Source organism: Pelodiscus sinensis, chromosome 4 (assembly GCF_052426305.1).
Source record: "Pelodiscus sinensis isolate ZL-2025 chromosome 4, ASM5242630v1, whole genome shotgun sequence".
Taxonomy (NCBI): Eukaryota; Metazoa; Chordata; order Testudines; family Trionychidae; genus Pelodiscus; species Pelodiscus sinensis.
In genome coordinates, this window is record NC_143055.1 from 109,233,798 (window position 1) to 109,255,946 (window position 22,149).

Below are 22,149 nucleotides of genomic sequence, written 5' to 3' on the forward strand. Positions count from 1 at the left end.
TTTCAAGATCTACTTGCAATGTGATGGTTTTATTTTTTAAGAGAACTGTTTTTTGAACCATCAAGATAGGCGATAACTAAATAATTTTGTCTCCCTCACCCATCATTTCTGTACTCTCCTCTTTCCTGATGTATATTTTACCATTGTTTCTCTGTTACTTTGTCATTTATGCACTAGTCTTACAAACACGTACATGCTTAAAACTTTAATGCTGTGAGTAAATGAAATCAGTGGAACTATTCACAGTAATAAGATGAAGTAAACTCACAAACATTTATGGGATCAGGGCTTTAAGATACTAAACTTCTTATAGCAAAGAGCTGCAGGTTAGATTAAAATTGTTTAAAGAAACAAGAAGAAAATCAGATTTTATTTAATTTATCAGATTTGTTAAACATTTAAATAGAATGCAAGTTCATTTTTTTAAAAGTTGTATAAATTAAATTTGAAATGAATACCCTAAGTTAAGGCCTAACTTTATTCTAATCTAGTACAAATGTTTAAATTAAAAAATTATTGAGCAGTATGTGTTGCTGCATAGTTGTAAAGGAAGACAGACCAATGAATTGGTGGAAGTCACTGGCTAAACATCTACAACAAGAGTGTGCTGAAGAGCTAAACCAGCTTTTGACAATAGTACTTGCTTTTGTGGGCTCAGAGAGAATATTTTTTTCATTTTAAATTTATTCAGCTAGTTGAGTTCAAAGACTAGCTCATTCAAAGTTATGAAACTAATTGGGAGTTGAAAAAACACGAATGTTGCCTTTCTTCTTCAAATCCCTGAATAAAAGCTAGATGTGAAAGGATAAGATTGACAAGTTCTGTAGTCTTAAAGAACATAGTGACCAAAAACAAATCAGTTCATTCCAATAACTACAGCTATATTTTCCTTTGTTTAATTAATCAGTTTTAGATAGAAAACATGATTTGATAAACCTTTCTTCTTATGTATCCAATTACAGTATTTTTTTATTTAATACAAATATTAAATGCGGGTTATATACTTTTTAATTGAATGCAGATTTCTTACAAACAGTTTGATGCACATCAAAATTTAAAAATTAACGTTTAGTTAATAAGAAATGTACCATTCACCGTTCCCTAATATAGTAAAAATGTAAAAAATTATTAATCTGATTTAATGCACTAAGCTATTCCATTGCTTAAATAAATATGTACAGGTAGTAAAAGGAAGCACCAAATTGAGTGTAAAAGCTCTTGATAGAGCCATAGAGTCTAAGGCCAGAAAGGACCATTTTGATCCTTTGACCTTCTATCTAATACAAGCCATAGAACTGGCCCCAAAATAATTCCTGTGGCATATCTTTTAGGAAAATATCAAATTTTCATTTAAAATTACCAGTGATGAAAAATTCGTAACACCTTCTGGGAATTTGTTTCAGTGGTTAATTATTGTCATGGTTAATAATTGTACTTTATATCCAGTCTGAATTTGTCTAGCTTCTTCTTTCAGACATTGGATTGTGTTACACCTTCATTTGCTAGACTAATGAGCCCATTATTAAATATTTATTTCCTGTGTAAATATCTACAATCTGTAATCAAGTCACCCGTTAATCTTCCCTTTTTTCTTAAACTAAATAGATGGAGCTTATTGAATCTACCACTATAAAATGTTTTTTCTAATCCTTCATTTGTTCCTGTGGCTCTTCTCTGAACCCCTTCCAATTTATCAATGTTCTTGTTTAATTGTGGGCACCAAAACTGGATACAGATTCCAGCAATGGTCACACCAGTGCCATAGAAGTAAAATAACCACTCTACTCTTACTTGGGATTCCTTGTTTATGCATTGACCACACCTTCGTACTGGGAACTGATGTTCAGATGCTTTTCAACTACAATCTCCAGATCTTTTGTAGAGTCTCTGCTTCCCAGAATAGAGTTTTTCCAATGCTCTAAATATGGTTGAGATTCTTAGACAAACATTTATTGTTTGTTGTACCAAGTTTACGAAGTGTTTCAGATGACTCTGAAACAGTAATCTGTTCTCTCCCTCTCTACCAAGTTTTGCATCATTTGCAGACGTGATCAGTGATGAATTTTATATTCACTTTCAGATTAGATTATTGATAAAATGTTGAATAGTGTAAGGCCAAGAACGGATACCAGTAGCACTGTCCTGATTTTCACCCGCTTGATGACAATTTTCTATTTACAATTACATTTTTGAGACCTATCATTTAGCCAGTTTGTACTCTATGTAATGTGTGCTATGCTAATTATATATTCTAGTTTATTAATCAAAATGTTGTGCAGTAACAAGTATAGAAGTATATTAGAACTATATTGACTTTATCAACTAAACCTGTAATGTCATCAGAAAAGATATCAGGTTAGTTTAACAGGCTATGTTTTTCCATAAACCTGTGTCGATTTAGCATTGTGTTACTCATTAATTGAGTCCTGAATCTGTTGTTTTGCCACCTTTTCTAGGACTGCTGGCAGACCTACAATTATTCAAGTCATCCTGTTGACTTTTTTAAAAAAATTGGCATAAAAATAGTCTTCTCCCAGTCTTCTGGAACTTCCTCATTGCTCCTAGGCTTGTAACGTTAATGGTCCAGCATGATCCTCTGCCAAATCTGTTAAAATTCTTTGATGCAAGTTATCTTGACCTGCTGATTTAAAAATGTTTAAAGGAAGTAAATTCTGTTTAACAATCTGAGTACTAGTGTAGTGGAAGGAATGTTATCCTGCATGATGAGATTACATTATCTGTTTATTTCCCCAAACACAGAGCAAAAATAAATAGCCAACACTAATGCCTGTTCTGTATTACTATTGATAATGGGTCAGTGCCATTGTGAGGATACATTTTGGTTTCTATTATAGTTAAAAACTCCTTATTGTCTTTAACTTTGCTAGCCATATATATTGCCTTATGTCCGTTGGTTTCCCTTATCAATTTTCTACTATTGCTAGCTCCTAAGTTAGTTAGGAAATGGTAATCTATAATGTTTACACATTTCAAGAAGAATCAGCCTTTTTTAGAAAAAAAATCTAAAAAGTACAAATGAAAAACATGATTAAAATTAATGATTTAAATGAAGGTTGCAAACTTGCTGATTTCACTCATTAAAATCAGTTATTTAAATCAGTTGCTCTCAGCAACTGTCTCTTATGATTTTTGATGGGCGGGCCACTCCAAGATTTTGGTAAGTGGTCAAGGGCTGCCTTTTTCTATGGAGGGGATGTGGGACAGAGGTTGGGTGCAGAGGGGAATGGGATAAAGGAGGGAGTGTGGGTTTGAGAGGAAGTTTGAGTGAAGGAAGGAGTTATGACCTGGGGCAGGGCATTGGGGGTATAAGGCTGGTATGGGGTATTGGTACAGGAAAGGATTCTGACATGGGGGAGGGGCAAAAGAAAGGGATGCAGGATTTGGGAAGGAGTTGTGACCTAGGAGTGGGAGGGTGCAGAGGGTTTAGGTGCTGGCCTGGCGCAGTGAGTTGGGATGCAGGAGGGGATGTGATGCTAGAGGAAGGCTTTGGTTGAGAAGCAGTTACCTATGTGGCTCCCAGCCAGCAGCCCAGCGGGACCCTCAGGCAGGCTGTCTGCCTGGCCAATGAGAGCTGAGAGATTGTGCTGGGGGCGAGGACAGCACACAAAGTCTTTCTGCCCTCCCTGTAGCACATGGTGCAGAGAGGCACAGGGAGGGAGAAGCTAGCTGCTTTGAATGGTCTGGTGCTGCTCCCTTCCTGAGAGTTCTAGCAGGGCAGGCTTGTGGGTGAGGGGTGCAGATTCAAATGCTTGGAAAGCCATTTCTTGTTCGGCCCGTTATAAGTACAATTGCCATTATATTTTGCAATTTATAAAATAGCTAATTTAATTTGATATCCTGTTCCATATTGTATTTTAATTTCCCTCGCATTTTTGGTCATTTCAAATTCCTTTCCTAAAGTTAAAAGATCTCCTTTGAAGTTCTGGAAGGTGTGAACCTGTTCAAAGGATCTCCTCCCATTCCATGGCTGTTTGGCTAAATATTTTGGCTAGAGCTCAGTTCAAAAATATTTTAATTACGTTTTTGCCCAGGTCATTTCTCCTGATTTATTTGTCTGAGTATATCTTAATTATATATTTCAATGAGTCTTAAACCAACCAAATTGTTTTTATATTCTTATGGGTGTCCTGTACGTTGTAATAGCATGGTGTATGAACAAAATGTTGTTAGCTTTCATAGTACAGTAGACTTGAAATATGATTCTGACTTTTTATGATTACCATTTTTAAATTATATAATATTGTAAGGAATTTTGAAGATGTGAAGTCCTATATACTGAAGAATTGTCTAATCATATAGTGTATGTCTTTGACATAATTTAGGATTATTGTGATTTATTGTGCAATGGAATAGTTCCAAAAACCATAATATGCCAAGCTCAAAGCACTTTTGAAACTTTATTAATTTTATATAAAATAATATGATTTGTCAAGTAAGAACGTTGTCCACCACACTCTGTGTTGGAAAACATTAAATATAGGCTACACCAATAACTATTATTTCAGAGAAATAGGGAATCACCAGTATGCATATATTGAGGGAAAAAGGACTGTAGAAAGTTTCCAAAGTTGTTTGTGAAGATTTAAGTACACATTTAGAACAATAACAGATGAACAGTTCCAGTAATAATAACTTTTGCAGAAAATCCTTGGTGCTCCAAAAGTGCCTTTAAAAGTGCTTCTGACATTTCTTAATGGCCTGCATCATAGAAAATGGTACATTCAACAAATATCTTTATAGCTCTTTTGTTTACACAGTCTGAGACCTGCTTTTTTTTTATAGAAAAAAAATAAAATTTGCTTCAAGTTGCCTTGAGCACCCATGAGCCAGTCATAGTTCCTAGACTGCCAATATAGGAATGTCAGTTATGGGAATAAATCTCAATTATAGCATACACAGGGTTTAGTGAGATTATCATTATACTAGGCTACTTGTTAACAGAGTTTTGTTCATTTTACTGATGTTACTGTAGGAATCAAATTGCAGTGGCATGATATATGTCAGGTACCCTATGAGAAACGTTTTAAAAGGAGGTATAGGTGATAACCAGAGCTCAACAAATGATTCAATCTATTTTTCTGTGGCGAGTAGATTTTAAGCCAGCGGGGCCGCGCTGCGAGCCCTGGTAATAACAAATGCACTATAAATGAGTTGAGGTTTTTGTACCATAGGAAACATTGTAGGTGATAACACAGTGTAGTTTAAAGTTCTGAAGTTAATTCGAAATGCAGTCCAAATTGGCTTCTGAAAAAAAAAACCAGGAAAATAATCATAAAGACAATATCAACATTATTTGGAATTAAAATGCAGTATCTTCTCTTAACATATGGTGATTAGTTGTATATATCTGACTCTTTCTGGCTTAAAGGAATAGCCTAATGATACTCTTAGTCACCTGTATGCCCCTAAGCAGAGTATTCATTATTTTGATTGAAATAACCTTTTTGCCATGTCTGAAAATTTTCTGAACGTAATTTATAGACAATTCTCACCTAAAACTGGGTCAATTCTCACCTAAAACTGAGAAAAAGATGATTGTTGAAGACATTTACAGTGATTCAATCTAACATCAATTATGACTCAACAGCCTAAAGTTTCGGTTTTTTAAGCTTGCTGCACACCCAATTGGCTTATCTCAGCCTGACAATGAAAGTGACTTGGTTTCCAGTCTGAGTCTGTTTTATTTCTCATCAAAGTTGCAAGATGGTAGGGTTTTCACATTTTCTTCATTTTAATAAACGCTCACTGAGTTCTCAAAATATGTATTTTACCAGTATAAGATCATATTCCGTCTAGTACATTGGTAATCATCAAAGCATAGGGTTAGAAGGCGTCACAAGAGTTATCTAGTCTAAATCTCAGAAGCAGAAGGTACCATACCAAGGGGCACTGAGTAATAATGCAGTTTCCATTTCTCATTGGAAAAGTAACGATGCCAGTAAAAAGAGGGGCATATGTAATTCCAATCTGCATGTGATGGAATCCCCAGAGTACAACCTGGATCTGGGTACTGCTGTGCCCTCTTAATTCTCCCACCTGTCAGTCACTCTCCATGCTTTGCTGGTGACAAGCACCAGATCCCTTCAGGTGCTATTATCACTTAGCACAACAGACTAAATTGCAAGAATGCTCTCAGAGACACTCATGAATCACTTAGAAAAAGGCACCAGCAAATTTCCCAAATCTCCAGCCTTGCACCCCAGAACCATATTGTCTTGCCCTGGTCAGAAGGCTGACCAGTTGTAAGTTCATTACCCAGTCCTTCCCTCCCTTGATGTGGAGAGGGCATACACTAGCCTTTGTAAACAGAGCTGAGATTTCCCAAGTACTTCATCCAAAACACACTGCTTTCGGTAAAATATAAAACGGATTTATTAACTACAGAATTATTTTAAGTGGTAGTCACAAAAGGTCAGAGATCGTTACTAAAGAAAATAAAAAGTAAGCGCACAGTCTAAATCCTAAACCTTATTAGACTAAGCAGTAATTGGATCAAGAAATATTTTCTTGCCTCTTAATACACAGGCTTTGCCTTTAACCCTTGGGACCAGTCTTCAGGATAGGTGGGGGAAGAGAGAGGCAAAAGCATTCCCTAGAAAATGCTAGCCCAGAAATATCCTGGTAAGCTTTGCTGAATCATAGAATTGAATAGTCTTTTGCTTATAACTCCTATACAGATTAATGGTGATTTAATGGCTGTCTAGGTGTAGATCACCCCTTTTGTTGTCCCTGGAAACCAACAGTGGACGACTCCCCAAGTTTACAACATATTTCAATAACAACAGTTGATTTCAGTAGATCAAGACTTCTCATGTGATGTTTTACATGGCATGTTTTACGTGAAATACCACTGTCTATAAATGATAGATATGGGGGTTGCAGGTTGCTACTTTGAGGTACAACGAATCCCTACATGATACTTACAAATTATCTGAACACTTTTACAAAGGCAATGACTTTCTTGATGTGTTAGCTGTGTATTTTTTTCTAAGATGGACCGTACTTGCTATTTTCTGGGAGATTTATTTTTAACTGAATATAAAAATCTTCCAAGAATAATTTTGGAGGCAGAATATTCATCTACAGCTACCAAATCATTTTATGCAACTTAGGTCATATCGTTTCATAGTAAAATTAACTTTTATGAGCAGAGAGAGAAACAGGCTAATTAATAATACTTTAATTTTGGAAGCATACCATTAGTAAATCACATTTTGGGGTTTGATGCATGCACACACATAACTGGTAATCCATCTTTGTAATGGATTTGTGTTTGTTTTTAACAGTCTTCTGAACAGTCTGTTTTGTTTGAAATTTGTTCCCTCTGTAAAGGCTTTAAAAAAAAGTCTGATTTATCCCTAAAAATGACTGTTTCTCTATTGTTTGTCTGTAAACTTTCAGTTCTTACAGCTGTCAAGCAGTTTATATCACATTACTCAAATAATACCTAGAGTAAAACCACTAAAATGCCACAGTCCTGAGAGCGCCTGTATTGTGTAATATCACAGTTTGTTAAAGATTAGAATCCTGCATCTGACAGTACTGTACTCTAAGCTAAACAATCTGAACTCTGATCTTTCCTAATGGAAACCATAACATTGCAATGTTTACCTCAAGACAAAAAAATTGAAAATGTTGGAAATAACCCCTGCACAAATATTTGGTCTTATTGTAGGATAGTTGCTGGACATGCTCTTGATTAGGATGGTACATCTTTGTGGCCAAAACACATTTTATTGGCCCATCCATTCCTCCTAGCATTCCTCGGCTTGTAACCAACAAGCAGCATTCTAAACTTTTTGTTATCCATTCTCTTTTCCTATACAGGTCAAACCTTTCTATCAATATACAGTAATCTCTGTAGCAGGCACAAGTCCTAAAACGGAAAGGGATGCACTCAGGGAGAGCAAAGAAAGAGCAAAGTTCAGCTAGCTGAATCGTGACAGAAAACAAGTTTTATTTGAATATTAAAAATGGGTTGTAGGTAAAGCTACTAGCTGTTGTTTAAAAGTTGACTTACCAGAGATGCTCAGTGCAATGGTGGTAAGGACCATATAAACACTGATATACCATACAGCTGTAAAAGAACCCAAATACTAAAAAAAAACTATGGACATCCTAAACTGAGGTTCCATAAATAATTCTTATCTCATCTCATATGTTCATCAGAATTAGGTGCTAAAGATACTTGCACATCAGAGCTTGGCTCGGCTGAGTGCACACATTGAGATGACAATCTCTCTCTTTAGGTAGCTACCAACTGACTTGCAATTCCCCGTCTGTTGGAACATCCTCTGCTCACCTCTATCTATGATGCATGCAGCTGTAACAGTGGAGTTTGTCAATGGCACAGATGGCAATCCACTGCCCAGTTCTCATTGAGTTTTTGGAAGATGGAAAGTTAGTTTTTTGAAAAGGACTTATTTAAACTTTTTATGCTATACTTTTGAAAAATCTTAGCTTTTTTCCTCCTTTAGAGAAGGACCTAAGAGACAATTAGAGCTAGTTTTTTTTTTTAAATTGTGGAGCTCCTTCTCACACCTTAACTATACATTCATGACGCTCGTATCTGAAATAACATGCCCAAGCTCAAGAAGTTTATTTTTTGTGCATATCATTTTACAAGGTAATTGTTTCAGACTTAGCGGTGCTATCCTGCAGTACCAAATGACTGTATATTTGTGAAGAAAAACAATTTTGGACTCTGTCAATTATATTCATATATAGTATGCTACTATACTTGGGTGGTTTCATATAAAATTGAAAATTAGATTGAAAATTCTATAAGACAAAAAAAGCCGCATTCTTTTTTTTCTTTCTAGCAGGAGATAGTCTGGATTGATTTTTTTTTTTTGTGAAAACATGTTGGTTCCACATATTACTAATACCTGGTTTGTGTTTGATGGCTTTATTGAGATACAAGTGGCAGGTGTGTTTATAAAGCAATTTATGGAGATTCATCACTCGTTAATAATGGTATTTGTGAAGCAGAAGCCATACACATCTGCCAATAATTCTTTTTTTATGTCTTGCTGGAAGAAATGGGGTGAGGCTTTTGGTATAGGAGCAGAGCGATTTGTGAGCGCACACCTGCTCACCAAGGATGTTCTGTAGTGTCAAAGCCTACAAGATTGATGTAATTTTACCTGAAGCTGAAAATCCTTTAATTATTCACCTTTTCCACTTGTAGCTACATGATGTTCATGCGTCTCCTTTTCTAACATTCACTATGATGGGATTAAAAAGCAAAGGAAGAACACTAAAACTTTCATTTTTATTTGTGCTTTTGTTACTGTATATCTGTTACTGTCAGAAGAAAATCACATGTATACTCTTTTTCTAAAAGACAATTCTAGCTAAAGGGTAAGTTTATATTCAAGTAGATTGGTAGACAGTAAACAAGGAAAAGGTCATTACATAGATAGAGGCTTCCTAAGAAAACAACTCTTACTGAGCGGGTTTATTCTCTCCTCTTTTAATACTAGCTTTGTTATTACCAAAAGGAAAAATGTTTGAACAGAAGTTAGGATATGTCAGTGGTTCTTAGCTTGGGACCCCCTGCGGAACTGCAAGCAGGTTGCAGGTGGGGTCCACCAAAATAAACCAGAGATCAGGGCTAACATTAGATTCTCTCCTTTGGTATCAGGCAGAAAGCTGAATCCCACATCTCTCTGCCTAGGGCTGAAACCAAAGCCTGAGCAACTCAGCTTCACAAGATCTCCTGTGGTGTTGGGGCCCTGGCAGTTGCTCTGCTTGCTGCCTCTTACTTTCAGCCAAGGCTTTTAATCTACTGAAAAACAGCTGTTGTGGCACAGGTGGGCAATGGAATTTTTAGAGCATGTGGGGGAAAGGCAGAAAGGAAAAGGTTGAGAATCTCTTGGATATGTGACATCATTTACTAGGACCAATGGACAAAACCTATCTAACAAAACGTGGATAGTGAAAGTAGTCAGACGTATCCGTAGCCCTAGGAATGGGTGGAGATTAAAAAGTCATTTTGTCAATAAAAACGTTTCAGAAAAGTCTTCCTCTCTTCTTCCCCCCTTCCCCCTCCCCCCCCCACGTTAATTTTCTGTTTCATTAAATTTTTAGGTGGATTGACCCTGGTTCAGCACCCTACTGAAATGGGTTTTTTTAAGTGTTTTCAATCTATTTTTATTGTATTATCATTGGAATATGTCAATAGAGTAGATCCATAATATGTTCATTATTTAAGACTTCATTACACTGAATGTTTGTTGGTTTATTACATAAATATACAGTCATATTTTTTTCTCGTTAATGAGATTTTAGTACTCTGTCCCAGAGTCATAGAATGTTGTCACTGTGAAAGTAACATACAACTAAAGTTGAATCATGTCAAGAAGATGAAATGGATAGTGTCACCAGTGCTTTGCAGTACTACATAAATAAAACAGAAATTACTGGCATGATTTAACTTCAACAGCAGTAATTAAATGAGATAAAGTATATAGAAAAGGTGCAATGCGAAACATGAAAAGCAGAGGCTTTGAGTGTTTGCCAGGTAACTAGGTTGAGTGTTTCCAGAAAGTAAAGGAAGCACATCTAACTTACAGTCTGAGGTGTATCTCTTTTCTTCTAAAAATGTGTGTGTTTGGGGCAGCAGTAATGTTAAGGTGTGAACATTTCTTGCTGGAGTTTATGTATTTATATTTTCATTGCAACTTTGTGTGTTTTTCATGAAAAAGTGTGTCTATAGTCACAAAAAAATAACAATACACGTTGGATCTCCCTGGTCCAGCACATTTGGGACCTGACTGGTTGCAGATGAGGGATTTTGCTGGACCAGAGGAGGTCACTACAATCCATCTAGGTTGTATATCCCTAGTTCACTGACAAGAAGGTAATGTAAGACCATATTAACTGCTTTACTAAAGTCTAGGTATACCACGTCCACCGTTTCTCCCATATCCACAATACTTGTTACCCTATCAGACTGGTTTGACATAATTTGTTCTTTACAAATCCATGCTGGCTGTTACCTATCACATTATTATCTTCCAGTTGTTTGCAGATGAATTCCTTAATTACTTGCTCCATATTTTCCCTGGCACAGAAGTTAAACTGACTAGTCTGTAGTTTTCTGGGTTGTTCTTATTTCCCTTTTTATAGATGGACACTACATTTGCCCTTTTCCAATCTTCTGGAATCTCTCCTGACTTCCATGATTGTTCAAAGATGATAGCGAAAGGCTCGGATAGCTCCTTGAGAATTCTAGGATGCATTTCATCAGGCCCTAGTGACTTGAAGGCATCTAACTCTTCTAAGGAATTTTTAATTTGTTCTTTTTTTTATTTTAACTTGTAAAGCTAACCCATCCTAGCGCAGAATGAACTTTGAAACCATGCACACTCTCCATGTGGGCGTCTGTGCATGGTAGAGTTTTACAGGCAAGTAGAATGTGCTGAGAGCTAGTAACTATAGCAGTAAGTCTCATTAAATGTTTAGAATTTACAGAATTCCACACACACAAAGAGAAGGTTTGGAATTTTTTCCTCCAATTCTTTCCAAGGAGATCGGTTTCTCAAACCCACTTATGGAGCCTCCCAAAAGGCAGTGAAAATATTTAAATAGAATGGTTTAACCTACCTTTCTTAACTCTTTTTCTAAATTCTGCCAGTTGAATCCAAAGGAACCCCCAGTGAAACTACTTCCACTACATCAAGCTGTCCCTTCCCAAGGACCTGGACCAGAGACATCCAAATGTAAATGTGTTTTGCCCCATCAGGCCTTTGAACTGTGTTCATTTTTGGACAGTTTATAGTGTCACTTGGGGCCATAGTCCTATTGTTGATTCCTTTGTTGTTTCTGGGGCCAGCTAATCTACTCACACAAGAAAAAGCAATTCCTCTTCTCCTGATGCTGAACACAGAAAAACTGATGGCTCTTTAAGGAAAAAGTTTTTAGTTAAGAATCTGAGTATATCTTTAAGCTCACATCCCTTCCTCACCTATCAGCCAGACTGAGAGATTTAAAAAACCTTTCTTCTATAATGCATGAGAATTTTGTCATCATTCCAGTCAATAAAAGAGGAAGAACAAATGACCACGAATAAAAGCAGTTAGTAAACTTTAAAAGAGGGAACACTGGGTTTTTTTCCCACCTTTCAGTTAGTCCTCATGCGTTAGTAGTAATAATAGGTAAAGATATATCAGAGAGAAATATGATTGTTTTAAATTGGCTGTATCTCTTTCATCATGGTACCTTTGTATTTTTTGTTTGGCATATATAGGTGGCTTGTAATCGTCTAGCTGTACTGTCACTTCTGTAGAAAGGTCATAAATCAAGCTGTCTGACCTATTCAGTTCCTTTGCTTGCATCATAGTATTGTAATTGCCCACATAAATATTCAGTGTTTGTATGTGCTGGGGGGGGGGGGGGGAAGCAGGAAAAATGCTTGTGATTTAGAGGTCAATCCACAAACATAACCTTAGGTTTTCTCTGAAAAAAGTAGATGTGATTTGATATGAATGGAGATTGCCTATCTCCTAGAACTGGAAGGGACCTTGAAAGGTCATCAAGTTCAGTCCCCTGCCTTCACAGCAGGACCAAGTACCATCCCTGACAGATTTTTGCCCCAAATCCCTAAATGGCCTCCTCAAGGATTGAACTCAAGACCCTGGATTTAGCAGGCCAATGCTCAAACAACTGTGCTATCCCTTCCCCCTATTTTTTTTAATTAAATTTAAGCTCAGGGGGTAGAAGGGAAGCACCTTTGCTACTCATTTATCTGATCCACATATATACCCTGATTTGTAGCTATAGAAAATAGTGAACAGAGAACACTGGCAGGAAAATAAAGTGAGGAAATAGTTCAGCTCTACCGGGGCATATCAGAGTAAGTTCAAGAACAGGAAAATCTGTACTTGATATAGCCTGCTCTAACAAGGAATTGTGACAAAATACTGGAGACTTTAGTGTAGGGAATGTCCAGATTTGAGACATTCCTCAAACACTAAAAATGAAGCCCTATGCAGCACAAATACATTCCTTCCAACAAAAATGTTCTTAGATATAGCTTGTTCAACTTTTAAAGATTAAAGGGACTACAGTTTGTGCAAAGCTGTTGACCTCTCACACGGTGTTTTCATTAATTCTTCCCATACCCCCACCAAACTACTATTATTTTGGCCAGGCTAGGGTAGTTAAGACATTTTGACAAGTAATTAAAGGTGATTTAAAATATATCTAACATTATGCCAATTTATGAATACAAATAAAATACTGAACTGCTCCCAAATTAATCACTCACTCATAAATGAAATGCCTGTTACAAGCATGATGCATTAAAACAGTAAAATGACATGTACATGGTACATATTAAGTTATTTTTATATAAAATAAGAGCTCAACATACATTTATGCAAATATACAGTACAACTCAAAAAAGGGTTCTTTAAACAATTTGAGATTTCCTCCAACTGAAACAGTTTTAATACAATAAGCCAGGTAGTAAAATCGCCTTTCAGATAAGGAGAGATTCCTTACTGACCAAGTGTAAATGCACTCATCTAGACATCGTTTCCTGACTTTTATATAAAACATGGCTTTAATTTATTTCTAAGTACTTTTCTACCAGCAAAAAAAGTTAATGAAAAACTTACCAAAAATATATATAATCTTTACAGCTATCGGCTTATGCACCTCAGAAAAAGGGGTTGCAGAAACTGGGGAAACAATTGCGAGCTACTAAAATTCATAAGGAAATGCTATATTGCAGGTGGCTATTTAATAATTGTAAACATCATGAAGGTTCATTCTAAAAACCCCGAATAGCAATTACTGAAATGTAACTTTTGCTAATTATTCATTAACTAATTTTCCAGTTGAATACTTGCTGCTGCTGACAGCATAAGCAGAGCTAGCAAGACAAGAATCAAAATAACTGGTACAGATTCTATTTTATACAAAGCAAGAATGGCAATGCACAAACCATGTCTAGTTAACAGTAATGTTCTCTTAAAAAAAAAAAAAAAAAAAAAAAAGCAAGAGAGTTCAGAGTTCAGGAGTATCTATTCTTAATGCAAACCATCATTCTTGGGTATTGCAGCATACATTCTGATCAGAGATTAATGATATTGTGCTAAACCTCAACTTTGAATATTCTAGCTTTTGTAAGTTTTAGTTACAACTTAACACAATAAACCTTTTTTAAACAAAAAGTTCCCCACTTCAAAAAACAAAACATCCAGAGATACCAGGCCTCATTGTGGACAAATTATTTGCAAAACTTTCATGTATAAAATCACAATTTATATTGCCAACATTGCTTCTTGACATTTGTGTCCTCTTCCCAAAGGAAAAGGTCTCTGAAAGGGATTAAATTGTGCACAAAGACCTATTCTGTATACATCTTCATTAAATAAATACCATTTATGACAGGCTTTGCTTCGATAATTGTTCAGCTCACTTCTTCTGTGAAGAGTTAAAAACAAAAAAAAACCCTTCCATGTGCAGCTGTCAGGCAAGTTCCCTTAAGATGATGTTTTGTAGTTGTTTGCATCCACTCAAAAGACAAATAATCGGAGATTTAGGAAAATTGCTGTACTATACCGAATCTCAAATATTCCATAAAGTACATGTTGTATTACTGATGTCAGTTATATTTAATAAGCTTTTCAGACTTCAATTTATGAAGTATGATTTTTAGGATGGAATTTACATTGGTGGCAAGAATTTGAGCTGGAGCAGCAATACATTTCATCCATGCTTTCCAGACTTTATCAACCTGGAGAGATTAATGATTGGCTTTGTTAAAAAATATAGCATCTAATTTACCAGTATTTACTTAAAAGATTTGTTTATCCAGCTCATTAAACTTGCAGGAAATAAAATATATTGTCTAGATATGTTTAATGATACACAATAACCTATAGCAGCTTTCTACCATAAAGAGGAATTGGAAGGGAGAGAGCTTGAGGTTATACGTTAATTTTGCATCAAAAATATAATGACAAATGTTTTGATTTGTGAAAGAGCATTGTTATATCCTGATATAGAAGAAAAACCATCCATCTTCTTTATGACAGAATGCCCTAAAATGTCCTCTCCTTTTTCTATGATAATATTAAAGACATGTGGCATAAAAAACTAGCCATCTCCATATCACCCATTCATCACACTGAAGCATCCTTCTGACTTTAGATTGACTGTGTTGAAAGGAAAAGGAGGTAGCAGTTATGCCTAGGAAGGAGAATTCAGCTTACAAGAGTCAAATGAAGAGTAAAATAGTCAAAGTTCAGGAAAATAAGTAAAATATTTTGGGGGGCTTAGTATTTTTTTTCTTTTTAGCAAAAAGCTTTTTGTGTGTGTTGGATCACTTACATTTGGAAATTGGAATGACATTTGAAGGGAGATAAAAGTAGGATGCCTTAGCAAGTTTAAAAGACATCTGAGCACCTCTACATCCAACAGTGCCCAAATAAAAATTGAGAGGACATAAGTCTCCCTTCACACACAAGAATTGCTGAAGTTTTCCTAGAAGTAGTATAAAATATGCAATAATCCCAAGCAAAAGGAATGTAATGCACGATAGAATCAGGCCGGAACGGTCTTCCTAAAGAAAAATACGAAGTTGTTTGCATGTCAAATTTCAGTTGAAATTTTCATCTCTATCCCAATCAACTGAGTCTTTTAAAATGTGAACAAACTGTATAATACCAATGCATTGGAGCCTGAATTCTGAACTATAAAATTGGTGCAGTTTTTCAAATTGTTCTTAAATCAGAAAGCGTACATTAGTTTCTCTGTTGTCTCAGGTTTTCCTGGAAGATGTTAGTAAACAAAAACTTTTTATCAAGTCAACTATAAAATGAAAAATCAGAAATGAAATATATAAAGAGCACATCTTGGTGCCAAATAACTTGATTCATAATACCCCAAGAAGTATGATCCTGCATGAATGCACTTCAGCTCATGGGTGGGAACATTTTTTGGGTCTGGGGCTGCTGACCCACAGAAAAATCAGTCAGGGGCCACTCACAAGTGAGAGGCCAGAAAAAAACAAACACTCGTTAAGGAGAAGGACTCTCCTCACATTTCCCTCACATACCAGAGCCTTGGTGGGCCCAGGCTAGTAGATTTTGTGTGATCCAACTCCGTGGGGGATGGCTAAGTTCTGGAGCATCAGTGTGGGCTCCCCAAGCCTGGGGGACCAGATTCAGGCAAGCCAGGGGCCACATCTGCCCCCCAGGCCTTAGGTTCCCCAAGTTTAGAGCGGATGCAGGGAGGCTGTGATTTTATGGCCTAAGCAGGATGCTTGGCTAGAACTGCTGTTAGAACTCAGGAGTTCTTAGCTGCCAGTATTTATTAAGCCCCTCAGTCAAGAAAGCATTTAAGCACAATGACTTTAAGAGGACTTTAGTTTGTGGTTAAAAGGTAAGCACTCTTCCTGAATAAGGATGGCTTCCTGAACAGGCTAAGCCTTTATCATGAATAAAAAAAAATTGGAATAAGTAGTTCTGTCTAACTGAAATATTCTACCTTATGTTCCGCTCTAAACTTGGTGGTGTTGCTTGCCTTGCCAGAGGTCTCCAGAACTGGTTGTATTAATGTCATGTTGTGTGTACTGTGTCAGGCTGTCATAATATGCAGCTGAGAATAAATTTGCACTCTTGTGTATTTGTCCCATTATCAGATGAAACATATCAGCTGGTCCTTTTGCTGTGCTAAAGAAACCGTGTACCCTTATTAACTGCTTTGGTCAGATCTACAACAACCTTGCTTTCAGAAGGTAGATAACCCTGATGTTATCACTTTTGAAATAAAGTTTGTGATGGGATCACTTTTGCTAACCTGTTCCTTCATTCTGCTTTGCTGATTTGCAGCTTGTGATAGCTTATTTTATATTTTTAAAGCATTCCCCTGTCCTCCCAAAAATTCAGTAACGTTGCAGCCAGTATGCTATTCTTTAAGCTGCAGCCATTTTTTGATTGAATTCAAAGTAAGAATAAGATCCATTTTGTGTGCCATCAAGCATGAAATAATGTTGAAATTTCCTGTTTCCAAGTAGACAGAAAGCATATCGCTTTGTCAAAAATAGCAGGCCACGCGAAGTTCAAATTCTGTACCTGTTTCACTGAACTCTTTCAATCTGGAAATAATAGGTTTTAGCAACTGTAACCATGATACCTAGGGCATTGGTTTTTGGGCTGTCTGAAAGTTCAAGCATCATGTAAATAGATGTTACTTGACTTGTTTTCTGTTGTACATATACATTTAAAGGCATTTTGGTTTATAGTATGCCGAGAAATTTTATCAAAGTACATTACTATATAAGTTATTAAATTCATCTACTAAAATATCCCTATAGTTTCAGTTGGTTATGGGTTATTTTTCCCTACCTGTCTTACACAGTTGTATAGTGTAACTTTGCTGTCACTTTACATTCCCAAGGTGGCTGCATTTCAGTAGCGATAAAATTAATCCTTATATAATTTGTCAGTAAAGCAATGGCTTTTGAATGAAAATTAACTATATGGCTACTAAATGGAAAATGGAAGATATTTTTTCAGCAATAGTTTCACTGGTCTAACTGATTTTACTAATGTTCATATTTGGGTTTTTGCTTGTTTTTCAATACCTGGTCAGAAATCGACATTGAACGTTGTGTCCGTGAATCGGTCAACCTTTTTTGCTGGACCCCTAAGAGTGCAACATACAGGCAACATGCACAGCCTCCAAAGCAAACCAGTGAGGGCAACGGCTCAAGAGATTCAATGTCATGCTTCTCAGCAGATTATCAGGATGTATCTAAAAGTGACCTGGTGAGTGTTTTAAGATTATTTTTTCCTAGCTCCTCCAGGAAAAAGGTGTATTGTTAAGGGTACTTCTGAAAAGGTAAACATTAAAAAAATCACACCTCTATCACTGTATTATAATTCAAATTTGGCCGTTTTTAGTTCAATACTTCATTATTAAGCTTTTATTAGTTCATTAATGCCTAAAAATCTCAAATCATTGTGCTAAACATTGTGTACACACATAATTGACAGTCTCAGCCCCTAAGAATGTGCTGTCTACAATACAGACTTTTATATTTGTTTTAAAATGCCTTATATCTTTTGAAAATAGGATTTCTCTAAAAGGTATGTTAGGAAGATGTTCATCATGAAAGACTGGCAATATTGCTTTATAGGAAACTGGGTGGTGTGTGTGTGTGTGTGTGTGTGTGTGTGTGTGTGTGTGTGTGTGTGTGTGTTTAATAAATGGTTTGTATGTTAATTGATTTCTTTCTACATTTTGTAATCCATTAGTGCCCATGAAAGTGAGGGATTAGTGGTATTGATTTGAATTAACCATGGTGCAGGTAAGAGGATGACAGATTCACTCCAAGCAGAGCTAAGAGTAGAGCTTTGAGGTCCCAAATACAGAGGACCTAAGTCTCTTCTTCTCAGTCTGCCATTATGCCAGTTCTGAGGGATTGGCTGCCCTGCCGGCAACCCATGTTCCAAACACTTGGGACTGTTGAAGGTTGAGGTATGTGTTGTGCTTTGAGAAACAGTTTATTGCATTGAATGAAAGAATAGCATCTTAGTGAAGGCAGTTCCTTCCTTCCCACCTGTATACACTGAGCTTTGTGATTTTTATATCAGTATGATCTCTTAACTTTGGTTTAGTACCATTTTCATCCTAAAGCTACCTAAAGGAATGTGCCAGTAAAATTATTTTATTTTGTGCCAGGGCCGCCTCCTACCCCATCTTCACTCTTTCAGCTCTTTCATAACAGTGTGTTATCGAAGGTCTGGCTGCAGGACTATGAGCAAGCTCTAGCTACTGACAAAGAATAATGAAGACCATAAAGTGTCCTTGAGAGGATCAGAAGACTCTGCTCTAATGCAAGACAGGCTATGGTCATTTCTGACTGCTTTTTTCATCTGGCATGTCAAGTTACAGTTGTAGTTCAGACCTTGTAAGTGAGCAGACCTTGGGTAATAGTATGTGAATGAGTCACATTTTTTCACAAAGAGATCTATACTCTGTAGCAGTTTTGCTTGGCAAAAATAATTTCCAGATGTCCCTTTGTAGCTTCTTTTATTCTAGACATCGTTTTTTTCATTGTCAAATATACATTAGATTAAGGACACTGAACTATTTTAAACTTTCCTTCACTAGTGAGTGTTCACATATCCTGTTGAGTTTTGAGGAAGATTTTTATCTGGTTTATTTCTTGGTCATCTCTTGAATCAGAATGCTTTCCAAGCTTGCATTACAATTGTAAGATAGATGCTTGTACAAGGTGCATTATTATTCAGCTAGTTATATTAGGCCATTAGAGTTGCTTCCACCTTTTCTTTCTAACCATTCAAATATGAAGGCAATGACGTGTGTGGCTTAAGTGTACTTAGACGTGCTTATCCTCTGGCAATCACAAATATTTCAATATTTTTGGTTTACATTGTAATACAAAAATGGAGGATGGAACCAGTGTTCCCTGTATGATTTTTCCAACCGTGAGCAGAGTGAGTTTTGGCTTGTGCACCAATATTGAGGTCATGTGCACTAGTTTGGATGTGTACCACTGTGGCACCCCCTGCTATACATTCCCAGCTGCTGGAGCAGAACCCCTCCCCCATGCAGCATGTCCCATTCCCTGCTGCCGGAGCAGACACCTCTCTCTCCCCTCCCCCCGCCCCCGCCATGCGGTAGGTTAGGCCTGCACAACTCAGAAAGCGGTGAGGGCCACATTACTCCAAAGAAAACAGCTGTGGGCCGCAAGTAGGGTTGGCAGATGCTCTCCCAAAAAATACCAAACATGCGGGTTAAAAATTTTTGTCAAGCAAAAAAAAACCACATGTGTCAGTGTAGTGGGGTGGAATGGCCACCCACTGAGCCAGAGGCGGAGGAACCCCTCTGGGAGCCATTTTGGGCCCAGCCTAGCCCCGCCCCCTCACCTGACCGGAAGTCAAAGGGCGGGGCTAGGACTATAAGAAGGCTGCCAGGGAGCTCAGTCAGGGCCCAGCCTCTGAAGGAGCCGGTGGCCTGTCTGGAGCTCCTGCCTGGGGAGGCTAAGACCCGGGCTAGGCCGCCCTCAGCGGCCGCCTCGGAAGCCAGCCAAGGCTTCCCTGCCAGGGCTACTGAGGCCTGGCCAAGCCAGCCAGCGGAACCTCCCGGGGACCCCGAGGACTGGCCCGAGCCGCTGGACCAGCTGGAACCCCGATGGGTACTGGAACGCCGGGGCCGGGTGCGCCCGCGGGACGCTGCGGGGTTCCAACCCCTTGACCCCTGGATTGGGCCAGCCGGACCCTGCTGGGACGACAGCGCCTCGACTCCCTGCTCAGACCTGCTGGAGGTACAGGTACCAGTGAAGGGGGAGACAAGAAGCGGCCCAGGGGGTTGCATGGGCTGAGAACTGCCCTAGGCCAGCAAGTTGCGGGCTGGAGCCCACTGCTGCATTCAGGGCCCCTGGGCCGGGGCGCAGTGAGGTGGGTGGGCCTGCGCCCCCTCCCCCTGCCACCCACTAACCGGGTGGCAGTCTCCCCCCTTTGCCACTGCTGCAGGTGCACTACCTGCCCAGCTCTTGAACTAGGAGCGTCTACAAACGTGGGTGTTTGTCTGCGGCCCTGCCTTGGGTTAGGGCCGGCTCAGCTTACGGTGGTTTGCTGCCATTTGTTGCCCTGCTCGAGGGCCTGGGCCTCCGTATGGTGGTCTTGGTACCTGGCCAGGATCTGGACCGGACCTTTTAAAAGGGCCAGGACTAGGACTGTTGCCCGGCCCTAACTGAGTTAAGGGACTTGAGTATACGGAGAATTTCTTCCCCCATGGCCCGGGCCTGAAGCAAGGCCGGGCCCCTGAACTATTGTCTCTCACCCCGACCTGAAGTAAGGCCGGAGATAGACTCACAGACTCGGACTGTTTTAAGGCACGGTAGGGCCATAGGGCGGACTATCTACCCATTGGGCCAGGGCGGAGGAACCGCCTCCGAAAGGCCTACCGACCTACAACTAACAACATCCCCCGGAAGGAGGGAAAAAGCTCAGGCTATTGTGGACATTGCCGGAGGGCAGTGTCCCGAAGAGACCGCGCCACCTGCTGGCAGATATAATTCCCCGAGCAGACGGCAGGGGCGCTGTGGTGCAGCGGAAACCCCGCTACAGTCAGGCATACAAAAAAAACCCACACCGCCTGGCTTCAGCACACAACCACAGGAGGCACCACCAGATTCTGTCCGCTGCCCAGCTGGAAATTCAGAAAATACCAGTCATTGCACATGTCTGATATTTTCTGAATTTTTTTTTACTGGGCAGAGAGTGCAAATATCGGACTGTCCGGTAGAAAACCAGACACCTGGCATCCTAGCCTCGAGGGTAGATTGGGAGGGGGTGATACTTTATTAAGAATTTTTAAATTAAATCAGGCCTGCACAACATACAGCTCCCAATGCCCTTACGCTCTCCTCTCCCAGCGTCACCCAGTCCCCTCTCCCACTGGCACCTCCCCTCCTGCCCTTTTCCTCATTGTCTCCACTTGGCCCCCTGGCATTTGTCTCTCCTGCACCCTGTCCCTTGGTGCCTTCCTCTTTCTCCTGACCTGCCCCCATATGCCCCTGGTAGGTCCTGGTCCCCACCATGCTATCTCAGCAGGCCACACCCACGGGAGCAGCTGCCTGCCATGCAGCTCTCCAGAGGAATTGGGTGGGGGAAGAATTTTTTGTGTACGGTCGTGCAAGTGCGCACCTTACCAAGAACTATGGAGAGAACTTCTATAATCTCCTCAGGAAAGTGAAAAACAAAATATAAAACCAGAGAGAAGTTGCACATTAGCTTTGCCTTTGTGGACTGTAATCCTTTGCAGTAATTCCATAACTTAAAAACAAGATCCAGCAGAATGTAGAAAAAGAGCACCAACATTTTTCTTCCTCAGGGAAGTTTGGGGCCATGCACAATAAAAAGATAGTGGTCATAACCCAGACCAACCTGAACAAGAGCCTTAACATGAGCCTCAAAGCAAATACTATCCTTCAAAATCTTCTTTCTTGACAGCAATTTCCTTGTTCGGGTTGGACCTCACTGGTCTGGCACCCTTGGTATCTGACTGACAGGTCCCAAACGAGGGGATTTGCTGCACCAGGGAAGGTCTTTCCCCTCATGGCCCATGCTACCACCGGCC

At 38.8% G+C, this 22,149-nt stretch overlaps 1 protein-coding gene across 6 annotated transcripts in view; it reads left to right on the top strand.

Annotated features, from left to right (window-relative positions):
• Window positions 1-22,149, top strand: part of TBCK (TBC1 domain containing kinase) — a 185,255-nt gene that overhangs the window by 97,728 nt on the left and 65,378 nt on the right. For all 6 annotated transcript variants that reach the window (XM_075929695.2, XM_075929700.2, XM_075929699.2 and 3 more), the window contains one exon: window positions 17,632-17,807. In XM_075929695.2, coding sequence (XP_075785810.2) covers window positions 17,632-17,807 — 176 coding nt within the window. The remainder of the gene's footprint in view (window positions 1-17,631; window positions 17,808-22,149) is intronic.